Source organism: Opisthocomus hoazin, chromosome 19 (assembly GCF_030867145.1).
Source record: "Opisthocomus hoazin isolate bOpiHoa1 chromosome 19, bOpiHoa1.hap1, whole genome shotgun sequence".
Lineage (NCBI taxonomy): Eukaryota > Metazoa > Chordata > Aves > Opisthocomiformes > Opisthocomidae > Opisthocomus > Opisthocomus hoazin.
Genome location: NC_134432.1, coordinates 15,299,503 through 15,317,309, shown reverse-complemented (window position 1 = coordinate 15,317,309; position 17,807 = coordinate 15,299,503). Strand labels below are relative to the sequence as shown.

The 17,807-nt window shown below is 41.1% G+C and overlaps 2 protein-coding genes across 2 annotated transcripts in view; both read right to left on the bottom strand.

Annotated features, from left to right (window-relative positions):
* QSOX2 (quiescin sulfhydryl oxidase 2) overlaps nucleotides 1-10,068 on the bottom strand; it is a 28,761-nt gene extending 18,693 nt beyond the window's left edge. Inside the window, exons 1-5 of the mRNA XM_075439497.1 lie at nucleotides 9,819-10,068; nucleotides 5,212-5,312; nucleotides 3,873-3,921; nucleotides 2,646-2,754; nucleotides 2,362-2,452 (exon numbers count right to left, since the gene is read on the bottom strand). Coding sequence (XP_075295612.1) covers nucleotides 2,362-2,452; nucleotides 2,646-2,754; nucleotides 3,873-3,921; nucleotides 5,212-5,312; nucleotides 9,819-10,068 — 600 coding nt within the window. The remainder of the gene's footprint in view (nucleotides 1-2,361; nucleotides 2,453-2,645; nucleotides 2,755-3,872; nucleotides 3,922-5,211; nucleotides 5,313-9,818) is intronic.
* A 2,470-nt stretch (nucleotides 10,069-12,538) lies between these two features.
* Nucleotides 12,539-17,346, bottom strand: LOC142363645 (centrosome-associated protein 350-like). Its single transcript, XM_075439596.1, has 5 exons — nucleotides 16,896-17,346; nucleotides 15,636-15,977; nucleotides 14,823-14,963; nucleotides 14,240-14,365; nucleotides 12,539-13,953 (listed from the first exon to the last, which is right to left on the bottom strand). The coding sequence occupies exons 1-5, from the start codon at nucleotides 17,175-17,177 to the stop codon at nucleotides 13,783-13,785; spliced, it is 1,062 nt and encodes a 353-aa protein (XP_075295711.1). The 5' UTR covers nucleotides 17,178-17,346; the 3' UTR covers nucleotides 12,539-13,782.
* Between the last annotated feature and the right edge of the window lie 461 nt (nucleotides 17,347-17,807).

Genomic DNA, 17,807 nt, shown 5'->3' with positions numbered 1-17,807 from the left:
GACAAGACATATAAATAGGTGAAGCGCATCATCCTTTAAGGGTATCATTAAGCTCTTCACCAAGAAAGCACATCTACGAGTATTCTGTGGACACTAACAACTCAAGTTAAAGAAGATTTACACTTCTCTGGAAATTATTGCCCCTATCCTCCATTTTTTTTTTCTTGCTCTATCCTGATCTTTTCCCTTTGAAGTCTAACATCTGAAGAAAACATGAAAATGTATGATAAAATGCCCTCAGAAAGCTCAAAATAGCCCAGAGGATATTCCACAGGCATGAACAGGTTTATCTTTCATGTTATATATGTAAGAGTCCAAAGGCAAATTTTCAGGTAGTGAAGAAATCTCGGTCCCACCAATTTGTGGCATTCTGATGTCAAAGTCCATGACCTCGAAAACAATTAAGGGCTCCACAGGATTTAAGACTTTTCTTGGCAAGCCCTGCCAAATCAAGCTGTGTAGTCTGTGGTGTCACAGCACCCAGCCGTCTGTTCAGCTCTTTTTGTTTACCAGCCCCACAGCAGAGACTCCATAGAGGGGTAGGTGCCTATATCTCAAGAGTTCCAGTTCACAGTCCAACATCTGAGCTCAAACCAATCTTCCTCAGCTGTTTAAATCTGATGCTGGGCTTTTGCCTTAGAGCAGCTGGGAGTGGGCACAAATTTCTTTGCAAGGCGTGAAATTCAGTGAAGGGTGGAGGAGGCAGAAAAGGATGGTAACATCAGGATGCCTCAAAGATTTGCCAGGACTCAACCAGCAAAGTTCTTTGCCAGCTACAGCCAACGTTGCACCTACAAATATGATGAGTCAATTATAAGTAATGAAAATTTGCCCTTTAAAAAAAGCTTAAATACTCATTTCTTCCCTTCTTGCGTCCTTCAAGATCCCACTACTAAACTCTTTTGTCATTCTAATGACCACACTCTTTACATCCTTCCATTAGCCTATGCTCTTCTACTACCATTTCTAATGTTCCATTCTTACCTACAAAACCTTTCATCCTTCTGACTCTCCTTACATTTCTACTTGTCATTCTTTTACTTATACCCCTCTCTGTCTCTTCTATTTCTTTTTCATGTTGTTAGTTTCACAGTTTCCACGACACTTTTCCCTCTAAGATGAATATTATCTTTGCCATGTTTTCCTTCACTTTCAAACTTGTAATTTAAGAGACCCTTCCTTTCCTCCTTCCATCAGTGGCAAACGCATGGCCTTCCTTTCTTCAGCTGTTGCAACTTCTATTAGGTTTGCCCATTTGCCCATTGTGTCTTATACCGTAAACTTGAAAACAACGTTGTTTTCTATTTCACTAAACTATTCTATAAAGCTAAAATACTACATAACATTAGCAAATACTTTTTCTTCTGAAAGCAGACTCCACTTTGTGTTAATCGGGTGACACTCAGTCTTTCCCTATAGCAGCAGGTACTAAGCGTGACAAAATGCTGAAGAACTTTACAATCATCACCTTTCTTCTCTTTGGTAAAGCCCACTTGTTTCAACACAGCAGCTTCCAGAAAACAAACGACTGGAAGCAGCCTGCTTCTCAAAGTGATTCTTGCTTTTGGCAGCCCACCCTCCTCCACTTAGACAACTGGGCCATCTCAGCATCAAATCTAATTAGAAACATTCCACAGACATTGGATGTTTCTGCGCAGATTATGCCTAGATAATTATGCAATTTATTTTCTTTACTTATCCTAGATCTTGGCAGGAAGAGAAAAGTAACAGTTGTCTAAGCAAACAGCAGGCTCATTAGGTGGTGAAATGATGCCAAATCAAATATTTTATTGGGGGGGTGGGGGCAGCAAAAAACCAAAGACTTCCACTTCTTCAGTGCCTCAGAGCTGTGAAAATAATTTTATGCTATCATCTTAATTTATAACATAATTTCCTAAAAGCCATACATGAAGACAGAGAACCAGAGAATTTAGATTATTATAAACAGCCGAAATCACAAAAGCTGCCCAGAGGAATGAATATTCTGAATGGTTCTCTAGCTGCAACAGACCAATAACATAATCTGACAATATTTTTGTTGTGATCTTCCAAATCTTGAAAGACAAAAAAATTATCCTAACAATGACACTAATAAATTAATCTTCCACTAAAATGTGAATGGAAGAAGTTAACATGACATCACATTCATTTGTAAGAAAGTTCCTCTGTGTGACTAAATACAACAGCACTGTATAATCCGTTGACTTTGTGATATCTCATATATGCATGACCTGCCCTTTATGACCCTTTAATTCGTCCTATAATCAAAAAATTTGTTGCTTGGATAAATAACATAAAATTAAACTGTGTTATGCCAACATTCATTCATATTCATTATTACAGTCATAAGTCATACATTACCTCTCGTCCAACATAGGAATTATTACTCTCAAACACAATGGCAGTGTAATGGTGGCTGTTCTTGTCAAAAAGTGAAGCAATATCACTGGACCTTTTAAGAAAAGAAAAGCTATTTAGCACAGGCAGAATGCAATACAGCCACTGTTATTGATAGAGTTTCCTTTTAAAATCTTGTAGCAGAACTGATAATAAGAAAGCTTACTTCATCTTTAATAGGACCTTCTACATTTTATTTAATCAACACAGTAAGCACACATCAGCTGTATTTTAAACAAGGAACTTACGAAACTGGATCCAATGGCGGGCAAGCAGGCGGTCTCAGCTCTTGGGAATGGTTCTGTAAGAAGTCAATCATCATCTGACGAACTGTTTGCAGCTCTCGATCTGCTCCTGCTGAGTACAAGTTAAAAAAACCCAAACAACACTTTAGAAAACTGGGAAAAAATTACTCACATGCAGGTTTTCATACATTCTCCTGCTTTTCTGTGTCAGTTTGTTTTAAATTTGGACTTAAACAGAACACTACTTGGCTGAAGAACAGGGACTTAGGATTTAGTTGCAGGATTTCATTTTAATGTTGAGATGAGATCATATTTAAAAGCTGTCATCCCACCCCAAAATTAATAAAACCTCAAGACTTTTCCAGATCTAACCATCTGCCTGCCTTGCTGATTTTCTCTTCAAACAAGGCTTCATGCTAAATCCATGCTCATTTTTGCAATAGTTGGTGCAGACAACTTCAGTAGCTTTTTTGCAATAAGGATACTCATCATGCATTAAAAACTGCAAAGGTGTACCATTTGAGGTTACAAAGCCATGTAACAATATGAGGAAGTATATGAAGTGTGAGAACATTTTATTTGCTTTAAAAGAAATAAAATAAAAAGCAGAATGTCAAAAATTGCAAAATCTCACAAATGCCAAAAAGTAACAGGTACAACTACAGTCTACTTCTACATGAAGGGTTAATGGTGCAGGTGGTCTCTCTTCTGACCTCTGGCCTTTTAAATGCTAATCCATTGAAAAAGACAACATTACTTTTGTCCCCAGACAAACCACCTCAAGCTGTGATCCTGTCAGACACACAGCATAAGCCCACTTTCAGTTAGTCAACATCTGAATAGGGGTTCTCTGGGTGAGATTCAGGATGCCTGGAAAGCAGCCCGACAGATCAAAAAGCATCAGTGAGGACTGAGCAAATTGGATCTCACGCTGATGAGGTGTGTGTGCAGTGGAAAAAAGGAATTTTAAAAAATTATCTAGCCATTTGTCAAAATTAAGAGCGTGAGCCCTAAGTTCTTGAACAAGTGTTTTGCCTGTCTAAAATTCTGCCCAACATTCCATGTTCATACAGTACTTGTAATATCACATCTGAAAGAGCTATTTAGTGTCCACCTCATCTCTAGCTGTCTAAACTAACTGACAGGCAAAGGGATTTTGCTTCTTGTGTGACACATTCCTGGCTGAGAGGATAACTGCTTTGGGGATTTCTTACAGCAGGATATTCTTACCTTTGTAATTTTCTCCAGTGGTAAACTGTTTTGTGAATGCTTTGAAGTACTATGTGAGAGAAAAAAAAAGTATTATCGCTTTGAAAATAACTCACTGTGTAAGATGAAAGCTCAGTTTAGGAACAAACACGGCTTCCAAGAGTTTTTACTTTTTACAGCTCCAATTACAAAATATTTTTAACTATCTGTTCAGAAGACAGTTTTCCCTCTTAGCCTATGAGCTCCAAAGACCTGCTTCTCAACTATACGAGGGCAGATCATAGGCACCAGTTGAAACTTTGATATACAGTAAGGCCAACTTTTAGAAGAAAAATATCACAATGCATAATTCAGTACTGTATATTGATCCGCGACTGCAAACATTAACCCAAACACTAATTAACTGATAACCAAATCAGTCCTACCAACTGTGTACATACTTAGAACACTATTCACATTTTCTCAACTCCCTCCAGTGGTTAAACAGGATATATAATGGAGCTTGACTGCCTTCTGCTATAAAAAAATGAAATAGAAGAGATTCACTGTCTAACAAACAGCGCATTCCAATTTACACCCAAAACTTGAAAGATTACAAAAACCAGAATATTTTTCTTTCTATCAGGGTAGAACATCACAAATTCTACAGTAAAATGTCTCCTGTCATAACAAACACAGTTTATTCAGTCCTCTCCATCCATCACATTCTGCTTACACTCATGGTTAATAATGTGAGTATACACATTGACAGAGAAGTTAAAAATTGCACTTAAGTCCTGAAGATGAACAACAGTAGATACTTTTGGCACACACAAGATCCCTCTTAAAAGCCAGTTTAAGCAAATTATGAAATTAATTAGAAAAACAGTGATGGATGAATTAAGGGTAAATTTTAAGTTGGACCCCTGGTCATGAAATCAGATTTCATGATGCAATTTCAATGTATTACCTTTACTTTTACATAACAAAACTAAAAATCCTATTAATAATCATGAATATTTGAATTTGAAAAATATTTATACAAATTGTTATTATCTAACAAATAGACCACAGCTAGTTGTTATATAAATGTATCAACATAGTACTTTCTAGAATGGCATCATCTTTCAATAAGAACTGTTCACATTCAGAACTGAGGACTGAATTACTGCTATAAATAACTGCATCAGCTATTGCATTCAGCAAGAAGAACTCAAATTAATCTTTTATCAACCCCACAGCTTCCTCATCAAAAGCAAAGAAAAAGTCCAGCTGAAGAACAACTAGTTACACGTAACACTCTGCACGAGTAAGTTTGTTACGGTTTTAGTTACTATAAAGCAGGCACCCTTTACCTAAGGCAATATATTAAGACACTTACCCTAACAGTTGGGTAATAGTGAATACCGTATTCTTTGCACGTCTCATAGTTCTCTTCTTCCCCACAATCCAGCACGCCAATTCTAATTGCAGATTCCCAGTCTGAAAACAAAGATATCTTTCATTTTTCAGCTGATGGATTACTCTGTGTCCCACAGAAATCAACAACAGAACTCCGACAGCTTCCAATGGCACAAAAATCCAGCCGTCAGTCGATTCTCATTTGCTATTCATTTCTATCCTCAAGTGTAATACAATCTACTGATTTTTAAAATAACTAAAGCCTCCCTGTTTTTCTTAGCTGCAGTGTTTTCAATACACCTCAATAAGAAGAATCTCAACACACAATGTAGCACTTCCCAGGCCAAAGACATTTTATTGAATCCAGTAAGATGAAATCAGGGCCAACCCAACACTTGCAAGATACCAGCTTGTATTCCCTAGCTTCTCCCACTAACTAAGCTCATAAAATAAAGCATACAGAATATATATAACTGAATAAAATTAATCCAACAGTTACTGCTCCACGTGGCTGTCAACTACAAAACCATAAATCTGATGCACCTTGTATTACAGCTGTTTTCACAAGGACTCACTGCTTGGTGAACTCACAATTTTCTCAGAGGCCTCCCGAATTGCACACAACCCAAGGCTCACCTATTGTCTACTGAAAGCCGTCTTTATCTTTCAGTACTGTTCAGGAATACGTTAGATATACCTCAAAAAATACCTGATTTTTAACCAGTGTGCTAAATAGTTGAGTTTGAACATCACCATAAGTTTTCTTTATAAATGTTGCACAGCAATAACCACAAGAGTTCAAGTATTTCTATAAATATACTTATATAACTTCAGTAAAAGCTTTCAGCTCCTTTACAACTTCTTCCTTCTCATTTTGCTCGGAACTGATCTTTTTGAGGCATGCTCCGCTGCAGCAATCACTTTAAGGAAGAACGGCTCCAGGAGACTCCTTAGACAGTTACTTTTTGAAGCTAAGCTAAATCAAAACAGCTGTGGGCAGAATTTGAAGGTACAGCACAATTGCCAAGTATCAATAAAATTTAAAAAGCACTAAAATTAAACTTGCTTTTATAGCAAAGCGCATGAAAGCTTCATCAAGTTCAAGACCTGATTGACCGTTGCATGCCTAGCTGCTTTTGAAATTTAGCTTGACCTTTATTTGTCTTTGGAGGAGGATGGGGCAGCTGAGGGAGAATTTCAGTTGTGCTGAACATGCCAACAGCTGAACAGGCACCAGGAGTAACTACGAGCATGCTAGAGCAGATGGGCATGTATTCACAGGAGCACAAAAGATACAACAGTCCATTTCATGGAATAAAATGCAAAACAAAAAAAAAAAGTTTGGCTTCTGGGTATCTATCTCATTCAACTTTCACCACTCCTCCTCCTTTTTCCACCTGTCTTGATCCTCCTCCACAGAATGAATAGCAGCACCAGGAACCTCATGCAAACAGCCGGCTCACAACAATGCAAACCCATCTCCAGCCAAACACTTGGGTTAAAGAGCACCAGCTGGGACGTGCGCTGCTCAGCAGTTGCTTCTGCTTGAAAAGGAGCTTTTCCTTTCTAAAGGACGTGAAAGTTGCTGGAGTGCACAGCCTACACTGTGTGAGTTTACAGTGGCACTGTAGCCTGGACTGGTTTTTTTTAATGCTGATGAATTTTAAATTAGCATTAGTATTTTTTAAATACTGACTCACAAACTATATGAAAGGAGTAGATAAGTGATATCACACTAACCAAAGCTCTTTCTGTTTAGGCTAAACAAGTTCCAATGAACAACACGAATGCATTGGACACACTGGAAATCCAGCAGGTTGCTCAAACCTTGCGAAATGCTGCAGAATGCCAACTCACCCCTCACAGGGTATTATGAGGGAGATACTTTCTTTGTGTATTCCCTCCAGCGGGCAGATGCCATGCCACGCGTTATTTTCCGTTATGAAGTTTCAGTCAGGGAGATAAGCGATGCATCACAAGCAACCTCTCCCTGCAGGCCACTTCAGACTTATGTATTTTAACACATAGGCTGCTTTCTGAATAACGACAAGGTTTCTGCAGTTCCCCACCAAATGTGTTTAAAGAACCATTTCTAGAAGGAAATCATTATTGCTAGATTTGGAACAGTTGTTCCAAATCCAGAAGAGCGAATTGCTTCTGCATATAATTCAAAGGTTGTTGTACATGGGATTTCCAAGGGTTTGTTACTTCTACACGGAAAATTACTGCATATAATTCCAGCCCACAGGCATTATGGTGGATGGATGCAATCATCTTTTAAGACAGAAAAAGTACAATTAACTATAATGGCCACTTTGGACACTACTGTAATAAAACTAAATGTGTGATTAGGAATGCAGCAGCAATGACTCTAAGCCTAAAGCCTGTTCTGAGAGGAGAGGGAGCATCAAACTCAAAATGTAAATTACACAAAAGCAAGCACCGGAGGATTATGTTCTGCTATGAAGATTGCAATGATAGCATTGCCAAGATTCAACAAATGAGAAATGAAATTAAAATTAACTGTATTAGCACAGGCCTTTTATAGACAAAGTAGTTGCACTCATTTAACTGTCTATACCAAATTAGCAAATACAACCACAGTGATCTAGGAGTTCTCTAATGCAGATGAGTCTGCAGCCTCGAAGAGAGCTGTAATATCCTAGCAGATGAGTAAACATTTTTGGAAAATAAATGTTGGGACAGCCTAAGTGGGTGAAACGTTTTTGGGGTTTTTTTTGGATGAAGCTACAAAAAGCGTGACTGTTCTCAGTCTCCTACTAAAATCCATTCATTCCAACTTTAAAATGGAAACATTCTGCTGACAAATAACACCAGAAGGCAATTGCATTTGCTGGTAGTGCCAATGTCCACAAACATAAAAATCCACTTTTTAAATTAAAGTCTTCATAAAAACTCAATGGATTAAAGAGTAGATAGGCCTTTAACAGGTTATAGTAATAGAATTGCAGAACATCATTTGCAGTTATCATGACTGCAGATGAGAAAAGAAAATACGTATTTGAAGAAGTCACTACAAATTACAAACAATATTGCCTTCAAAGGTATCGTGCTGCTGTGGTAATATATAAACACGTCCCCGTCTCATTTTGACAAAAGCTCTGCTCAGTTCAGGCTCTTCACGATCTTCACTGCAGTGTTCAAACACCTCCTTGTTCTCAACTTTTCTTCAAAAAAAGAAGAAAAGCTCATACTATTTTGGCCACAAGCAAACCAAATCAGAAGGTGAAAATGTTACACAAACTTAGCCAAAGAAATCAGAAAAAAGCTACTGCTTTTATAAACAAAACCGGAATGCAAGCAAGAAGCCTTTGAAATGCTCTGAAATCAGCAATGCTCTGTGTTTCTCAGTTTTTGAGCTCTTCACCCCCTCTCACGCTGGAACCATACGAATGCATTAGAACTGCTGCCTCCACCCTGGAAACATCTCTTGGGTCAAATGCGAAACTAAGAGTGGTTCAAAAGCCTTTAACACCACTATATTAAGCACAACATTTCCAAAAGTCTGATCTCAGGTCTTTTCCCCACCTGAGGTACTGAACTCAATGGATATCTGAGGGGCCTGTTTGTTTACTTAGACCTACAAATAGAGTAAAACATTTCAGCACCTGCCAAAAAAATTGAGCAGACTAAGCCACAGCGAGGCAGGTCTCCCCCAGCATAAACCGCGGAGGCCACCATTTCTTTTTAAGTCACTATCTGATAAATCTGAAAATCTGACTCTCACTTCGCTTGATTTTCATACTATTTCCCGGCAGTCCTTTTCCCCCTGTCTAGTCCAGTCATTCCACACTGAACTCGCAAGGTGTAACTCCAACGTGTGCACGGCCTCTCCAGCCCCGCAGTACTTACTTTTTGTTTAGCCTCTAAAATAGGCGAGTCCCTTCACCAAGCGTTCAGATGATCAAGACCTTGCCCCCAGAGCTCAGCCTGAACAACCCCCCTGTGCCTCAGCGCGCCCCTCGCACACTGCAGCCCCCGCCGAGATGCCCGCCTGCCAACCCGCGGCTGGGCCGCGCGGCGTGGGCGAGGCAGTGGGGCTCCTCCGTGACCTTCAGTGGGGAGACTGGCTGGCAGCACCCGCACCCCGGCTCTGTCCCATGTGCTGCCCACCCCAGCAGCGTGGCGAGGGCTGTGCCCGCCGCCCGAGGGGCGTGAAGAGGGGCGACGCTCCTGCGTCGAGGCACCGTGGCTTAGCGCCAAGCCCGGCCACACGTGCCAAGGCCCCGTCAAAGCCCACAGCCGGCACAGGCCCTGCTGCCCCCTACGCGTGCCAAGGCCCTGCCCAAGCCCACGGGTGACACGGCCAGCACAAGCCACGCTGCCCCCACGCATGCCAAGGCCCCCGCCGCGGCCGAGCACCCCACGGGTGACCACGTACGACAAGGCCCCGCCGCGGCCCGCATCCCCCGGCCCAACACCGGCACCGGGGAGCGACGGCGGGGGCGGCGGGCTGCGGGTGAGGCCCGCGGCGGCCTGGCGGAGCCGTGCAGAGCCGTGCGCTCGCCGGGTTCGGGGGCCCGGTCAGAGCCCGCCGCGGAGGGGGGGACGGCGGCGGCGCCTCACCTTTGACGTCCCCCGCCAGGGCCCGCCAGGTGGGGGCGAAGGCGATGCAGTGGCCGCAGGACGAGCTGTAGAACTGCACCACCCAGGCGGCCGAGGAGTTGAGCAGCGCCCGCCGCACCGAGCCGGCCGCCAGCACGGTCAGCGGGTCCTCCCCGGCCCGGTAAAGCCGCGCCGCCGCCGCCGCCGCCGCCGCCAGCAGCAGCAGCGCGGCCAGCAGCGCCAGCGGCCCGCAGCCGCCCGCCGCCGCCATGTTGGGACGCCAGCGGCGCGCGGCGAGAGGCGGGGCGGGGCCGCGCCATAGCAACGCGCCGGCCCTGGCGACGCGGCCTTGTGGCCAGGCGGCCGTCGCGACCCGGCCGCGCTCGGTTCCTTCCCGCCCTGGGCTCCCAGAGCTTCGGTGGCCTGAGGCGGGGGTCCGGGCCCTGTTCCCCCCCTGAGAGGAGCGGGGTCCCCCGAGCAAGGAGAGCGAGGCCCGCTGGCCCCCGCTGCCCGCCGGTCCCCTCAGGCAGCGCCCGCCGCCATGTCCTCACATGGGGGGCCGGGGGGGGGGGTGGCAGGGCCGCTCCCTCCGTCCCCTCTCATCACCCGAGCGCGTTGCCAAGCCCTGGCGACAGGGACGCACCGCCAGCAAACCCTTTGCGGCTGCGTTCGGAGCCGCCTTTCCCTCAGGGTGACTGTCGAAGGGGAAAAACTGATGAGATTAAAACGACAGAGCTAGCTTGGGGGCCGGTTTTGTGGGGCAGTCTGCTGTGGGAACAGGACTTCCAACCTCACGAAGCTCCTCGCCGAGAAGCGATTAAACCAGCACGGCCGTTGAGTCGAGAGCAGTTTCACGCCAAAGTGTGTTGTTTGGCAGGAAAGAGCCGTTTCTCCTCAAAACTGAAGATGTGGCAAAAGGCTGCACGTAGGGTGCTGTGAGCTCTGAAGAGGATGTCAGAAACGCTGTTCTTTTGTTAGATTACATTTGGTTGTGCGCTGGTAATGGGTTTTGGCACCTTTTATAGCTGTAGCTACAGTGCGGACGTCTCCTTTGCAAATACAGGCTGAAGATTTTTCATTACGTTAACAGAAAACCATCAGAGAAATTATCCCCAGAGGCCGACTTCAGAGGACTTTAAAACTCAGACAATGAAAGGCTGAGGTCCTTGAAAAGATAATTCCTGCTTCTGTTACTCACAAATGCTTGTTTTAATCCCGCGAGTAGGAAACAAATGGGTCCAAATTCTTACTTCAGGCCTACCAGTGCAAATTCAGAGGTTAGGATCTAGTCTGTCATCGTTTCTGGCCAGTAATTCACAGACAGTACAAGGGTGGGAATCTTACAGACAGTAAAAATCCTCTTCTCTGAGAACTGAGTAACAGATTCTGCCACCTTGGTCTTTTCTTGATCGTTAGTATCTGACATGGTTCTGTCACGTCTCTTTTGCACCTGTATCCTCAGGTAGAAGTGAGGTGTTCGCCTGTATCCCATCCCACTTGGGGGGTTTTCAGTCTCTGTTTTCCCTGGTATTGTAACCAACAAAATTCAGTGGGTACAATAGCGGGGTCCAACCCCTCAAAAAATTGAAAAATCTTGTGGTAGCTGCTAATTAGGATTTTAAAATCTGCAGTGCCTAAGTTATTTTAGAGTGAATTTTATTCAGAAATATTGTTAAACGTGAAGATGTGAAAGATGGATTACAGGAAAATTAAATGTAGGGTTTAACTGAGAAATAATCATTTTCTATGAAAGATAATGACTCCTCTTGAGGCTAGTATCAAGATTTATTGACCCAGAAGGTTAATATTGATCAAAACCAAGGCAAACAAAATATTAGACCTTGAAGGAGAGTAATCTTGATATTGAAGACTTGCCACTGACTGAAGAGGTCAATATATCTGGGTGCCAGAATCTAAGGTTTTGAGCACAGAATAGTGGGGGATATTAAACATGTCTGACATGTTCTATGTATACACTTTCTATTCTCATCAGCAGTAGTTACTTTATAGTGGTGTCCTTCTGTACATAGCATCTTGCAGGAGTTCAGGCTTCACTCACAAACCTAACTGCAAATATAACGGTTATCTTCCTCAAGTGTAACACAGCGTAACATAAGGCACCCGTCCGAAATAAAATGAGTCCTTCAGCTATTCATTCACGTATAGAAGTGATGTTTTTAGCTGCTGCTGCAAAACCATAGTGACAGTAGACTGGGAAAGTGTAGTGCTTCAATATATAGATTTGTCATTGTATCCAACAATTTGTCTCTAAGCCCAGGAGAAAAAAAATTGAGTTAAATTCTACTGTAAACTGACAACAAGAAAACATTAATCTTAGAACAAATAAATTATCTGAATTAATTAATCAATGAGGACAAAAGTTGGAGACTTAAGAAAATGTACCACAAGGGACTTGAAAATAATTTACAGAATAAGATGAACAGTTAATGTTCTTGGGGCAGAAGTTGCCTTTTAATTTCTGTTCATATGGCAACTAGCAGGACAGGGCTTTTTAACATCCCCAGGAGCAATCTTCAAAACAAAACTACTCCCATTTGCTAATGAGAGTAGAAGTGTACAGCATGTAGCCTGAAATCACTTGGAATTGCAGTAGAAATAAATAAAAATGAGATACAGAGGGTTTATTTTTGTTTATTCAGAAAACAATTCAGTAGGAAAACAGTTAAGCCATCAGTATTTAAAAACAGAAACATAAAATATATTTCTATTTTTCCCACAGAAATCAGACTGTAAATAATGTGATTTTAAATATGTTTGCATACAGTTTGTATGTCCTGCTTATTTTATTTTAAAGATATCCTGAATGAATGGGATTTGAATAAATCAGATCTACTTACATTCAATAATGAACAGTTTCTGAATTCCAGTAAGAAATATTTGCATAGTATTTCTTTAAAAACAAACAATAATAGAACTTTCTCATTGGCCTTCTCTTAATGCACAGTAGGTGGGACCACAGCAGTATACATAGTGAACAATTAGCATGCCCAGGGAATGTTTGTATTTCCTAGTTAAAATCTTGATTTTTTCCAGTGTTGCCAATACAAAATAGGATTATTGATTTCTTCTGTTTTGCCAATTAAATTACATCCTCAGCACCCTATCTTTAGATACTGTAAGAATTCAAAGGGCTCATGTGAGTTGCATGATAAATAGCCTGATCATATGCACTATTTAATTCTCAGAAATTGTAGTTACTAATAGCAAAGCATTCCATTTAAAGTGCATTACATCAGTATTTCTCTCATTTACATAAAGTTATAGACATTAAAACTGAATGTCACATCTCTGAAGCCATCTCCAGCCTACTTTTAACCAGTTCCACGGTGTATAAAAAATGGTGCACTGTCACCTGTGTAACTCTGCTGTACCCATCAGGAGAAGTTTTAGACTTGTTCCAGTTGGAGGAACTTACTCCAAACTACAGAAATGCACAGCAATTCAGTTTCTAGATTTAATTCCATCTGCACCTTTACATAAAGGCAGCCACCTATGATTTTCTGAACATTACTTTCAAAATGATTCACCTGTCATCATTTACAACCTGAACATGATAACAAAGAATAAGATAATTCACAGAAATTGATTTTGAATGCAGTTTGCATAATCATAGACTTACATAAAATTTTAAAACATGTTGTGCTCTTAAAACATATAAGCGAATAAAGTGCTATCTTGACCAAAAAAAACAAACAGACAAGAAGAATATTTCCACCCTTTGGATTCTGTGTGACATCAGTCTAAGAACAACATTGATCTTAATGAACACTCCCAAAACACAAGGAGAATATTTTGTGCAATATGTTTTTTTATCTGCTTAAGTCTCTGCTTGCATCCTTTCCTTGTAAACATGAACATATAAATTAGGCCAAGGCCACACTGATATTGGGTACAAGTTCAGAATTAAAATTCTTAAACCGGGCATTTCTTACCTAAAAAAAAATCGGAGATTAAAATTCCTCCATTAGGGCCTTTTAGGGAAATCACAGGCTTTTCTTAGATAAATCTTATTAAGAACGCTGATCGTATCAAGGATCAAGCTATCAAATATGTCTTCAGCCATTCTCATCTTCACAGTTAACTCATCATCGTCATAGGAAGTCCACTGAGATTCTTCTTTGCAGAGCTCCTGAATCTAAAATAATATAGATGTAAATGTTTACTTCAAGAAAAAGAGCACAGTCAGTTCTGAAAGGTACTAAGACACTGTACCTAATCCAACAAATTTACACATGTTGTTAGTTTAATTCCAACCACTGACAAGAACTGGAAGTACTTATTATTGCAAGTGTACTGAAAAGGAAGGCAATACCTTGAAGTCCTGAAGTTATTTTAAGTAAATACAATTCTTACAAAAACATGAGAATTTCTAGTTTAAACCTAGAGAAAATAAAGAAATCTCTATTTGGAAGTTTGCTTACCAGAATAAGGTCCACTTTGTCTCTCTTACAGTTTCTGTACTTGGTCATATTAAGGAATCTTCTTTTCATTTCTAAGTCATTCTTTTCCAGGTTCATTATTTTCATGATTTCACCCTGAACAAATGTCTACAAACCAAAAAAAGGCTGAAAAGAATTGTTCTCACAGGAATTCTGTCACTGTGAAGGTTGCAAACGAGTGACTGGTACCAGTGTGGACATCCAGCTTTAGATCTAGAAACATCCCAAAGTGCAGGGAGCTGATCTAGAAGTAGCTGATCCACACTGGCCAGCCAACACATTTTAAACATAAGATTACTTTAGAGGTTACACTCAAGATAGTCATAACCAGGGAGATTTAGAAGCCTAATTGCCATTCCATATAGAACTCCATACACTTGGAATATTTAGACTAATTAGCTCAGTTTATATTAACTCAAGCATTTCAGAGCAATGCTGTTTTCTGATCACCTCAGTTACACTGCCATAATCCTCCCAAATTTCACATTGTTCTCTTTTTGCTATTGTAGTATCTGCTCTGTTCACCGACTCTTGTTATTGTACACTTTCTGTTTTCAGAACATACCTTGACCTCATTGGCATCTGTTCTGCAAGAATGCCTGGAACAGTGAGATCCCAAATTTTCTTTCAGCCATGGAAATGTATTTGAATTTGCACTTACTTGATATTTTGCACAGAGCAACTCATGGGTCAAATCAAATATAACCTGTAACAACAAAAACACAGTACCAATATAAACTGAATTTCTCACTGATGCCCTTTCAAAAGTTTTCTTAGTGCTTCTGGAGGATGTTAGGCTGGTGACAGTAAAGGTTTGCGTCTCAGTGCAAGGTTAGCTGATGTCATGTGGACCGTTAGCTAAAGAGCATGTAAGCCTGTACAGCAGAAGATACTGGACAGTAACACGTGAACACTCACCAAGCATGGATGGCTTATATAAAGGGTCCCATCAGGGCCTCTTGTAACCTCTTTGTGTAGACAGAGGTCCACAAAACTCAATAGTTTCAGGATGTTGAAGAACATGAAGATCTCTCCAAACTCAGCAGGACATCCAAGGCAGGAGACTTAGAATGCTTAGATTGCAGCTTTCTGAGAATCTTAGCTTTTTCTGAACAGACCCGAACCAGACACTGGGCTAGGTGTCCAGGGTCTTATGACTGAAGAGCTCTAGCAACAGGCTTGCATTACAGCAAGGACATCTATTCTAGTAGAATTGTTTTGCAGTAGATTACCACAAGCAATATTTCACAATACCTCTTTCAGTGTTCCTTTAGCTGTATTTAATGTTAGCAGCTAGAATAATATGAAGTACCAGCTAATACAAGTCAGTCTACAGAAAGCTAGAAAAGTTTAATAACAGTTAGTGCTTTAAAAATACCTGATCATACATCCTCTTGCTTTCTGTTTCCAAATCATTCCCTGGGAGCTCATTACATTCAAAGTGCTTTGGCATACTGATTCTCCTGAAATTTGAATATATGTTTTCTGGGGTCCATAATTCTTCTACAGCATATGCAGACAATTTCTTAACATATGAACTGTAATGTGGTATCACAAGAGGAACTTCCACAGTTTTCTTCCAAGGAGCCGAGCGCCACTGATCGAATTTGTACAAGTATTGCTTTTGTGTTTGTCTCACAAGCATGCGTTGGTCAGAATCAGGCTGATCAAAGTCTTCAGAGCTTCCAAAAACACCAGCATCAAGGATTTTCGTAAGGAGCTTTAGTAGAGAGAAAAAGAAAAGCCAGGTGACATACTCCATATTTTTCTAAAATTTTTAGAGGTATTGCAATTATTAGCAACTGTTTCAGGTTACACTTAAAACCATCTTCTTACTCATAGGCTCAAAGAAAGGCTCACCAATGTGTCATTAAGAAAAATACCTGTTTTAACTGTATTTGGCAGAATTCAGAATTAGAAAGAATTCCAAATTTGGAGTTGTTGAAATTATCCACATTTTGAAACATTTTTGTTCTGAATTGGGACTACTCTCCCCACTCCGCCAAAGCAAAACTTTAAAAAAAAAAAAAAACCAAAACAACTCTGTGATATTGCTTCTTAAATACTCCATCAGGAAGTACAAGTTAGACACCATGGGACTGGAAGCAGCAGGCATCAAAAGCTTCCATTTAATTTGGGATTCCAGTCTCCCAGGGAGCCCCACAAAAAGTGAGAATCTGGCAGCTCTGAGAGCCTTGACTTTGCTAGATGTTGCCTGCAGAGCTAATGCAGAATTAGAAAGCTGAAGGTCTTGCAACCAGGGGCTGCAAGAGAGTCAGGCAGAGGAGCTGACAGGTGTCCAGGTTTGCTCTGAAATCAATCAAGATCGAAGTCTGCACAGATTTATCAGTTTTCGATAACTGAAATTCCAACAAAGAAGTTTCACTTGCTTTGTTTGGACTAGCTGCAGTCATCATCCCCGTGCTGGGCTCATCCTTGTCCCCCCATACACATGCTATCCACTGGCTGCAGAGTAATGATACAGAATGGGTCAGATAAAATGAGCAATCTGATTCCAGATGTTGACCTGTGATTTTTATGGATGATAAAAACAACCAGGCAACACAGGAGCTTGCCTGTGTAGACTCAATTTCAGGTCTAACACCTAAGTAGACAAAAGCTTTCTGATTGTACTTACTGGCAAAGTGGTTGGAGAAGTCTCTGAAGATGAATGAAATATCTGGTCTGCTTTTGATTCATGTTTTCTTTTTATCTTCTTGTATTCTTTAACTGCGTCATCTACAAATTTAGTTACAATTCTTTCTGCTACTGTGTGACAACCACGAATGCTAAGTGTATTGAAGTCACACAGTGAAACATCAGAAACCTCTGCTGATTGTTCAGATAAGATAGCAACTGAATTTTCTTTAAGGAGAAACAGATTCCAATTGCCTTGTCTTAGGCCTTTGCCATAATTCATCACGTCTGTTTCAAAGGCACTTTTGTATTTGTGTTGAGCTGTTCCAGAAAATGCAATTAAAGTGTCAAACAGAAGTTTTTTGCCAAGCTCACTTGCAATATCATCAGCAAGTTTATTTCTTTTCTGATCTTCCACCAAGCAACAAATATTTTTGCTTGCATTTACCTCATCTGTGTTACCGGTCTCACTTTTTATTGGAAGCACGCTTGCAAGTATCCTTTGTTTTATTTGTGTCAGTTCTGTGTTTTCTTTATCTGATGCCAAGCATGTGAAGTTATTTTGACAGAGGAATTCATTACACTTACACTGGTCAGAATGTAGAAACTTTTGCCCTTTTGCAGAGAGCAAGGCAGTGTGTAACCTAGACTGGTTTTCTGATCCTCCTGCATTGTTTGTGTCTACTGCTTTCTCCTCTGCAAACCCTGGTCTCTGCTTACCATCTTCAGAATATTTGCAGTCTCCTTTGAGGGTTTCATCATCATGGGAGTCAGACTCTTTGTCCCCAGTGTAATTGGAGCCATTTTCGTTAGTCTCCAACAGGTGTGAAATCTCATCAGGTCTGACAAAGATACCACAGTGCTGAGCACACTCAAAATACTTCACCCCTTTGTAAGTTCCAGTGTTATCACC

Excerpts from the sequence above, each read along its gene's own strand:
- LOC142363645 (XM_075439596.1), bottom strand. The coding sequence starts at position 17,177 with ATGAATTATGGCAAAGGCCTAAGACAAGGCAATTGGAATCTGTTTCTC. Across the intron at positions 14,964-15,635 it reads GCAAGAGGATGTATGATCAG|GTTATATTTGATTTGACCCA; the intron begins GTATTTTTAAAG and ends TTGTTGTTACAG. Across the intron at positions 13,954-14,239 it reads ACAAAGTGGACCTTATTCTG|ATTCAGGAGCTCTGCAAAGA; the intron begins GTAAGCAAACTT and ends ATATTATTTTAG.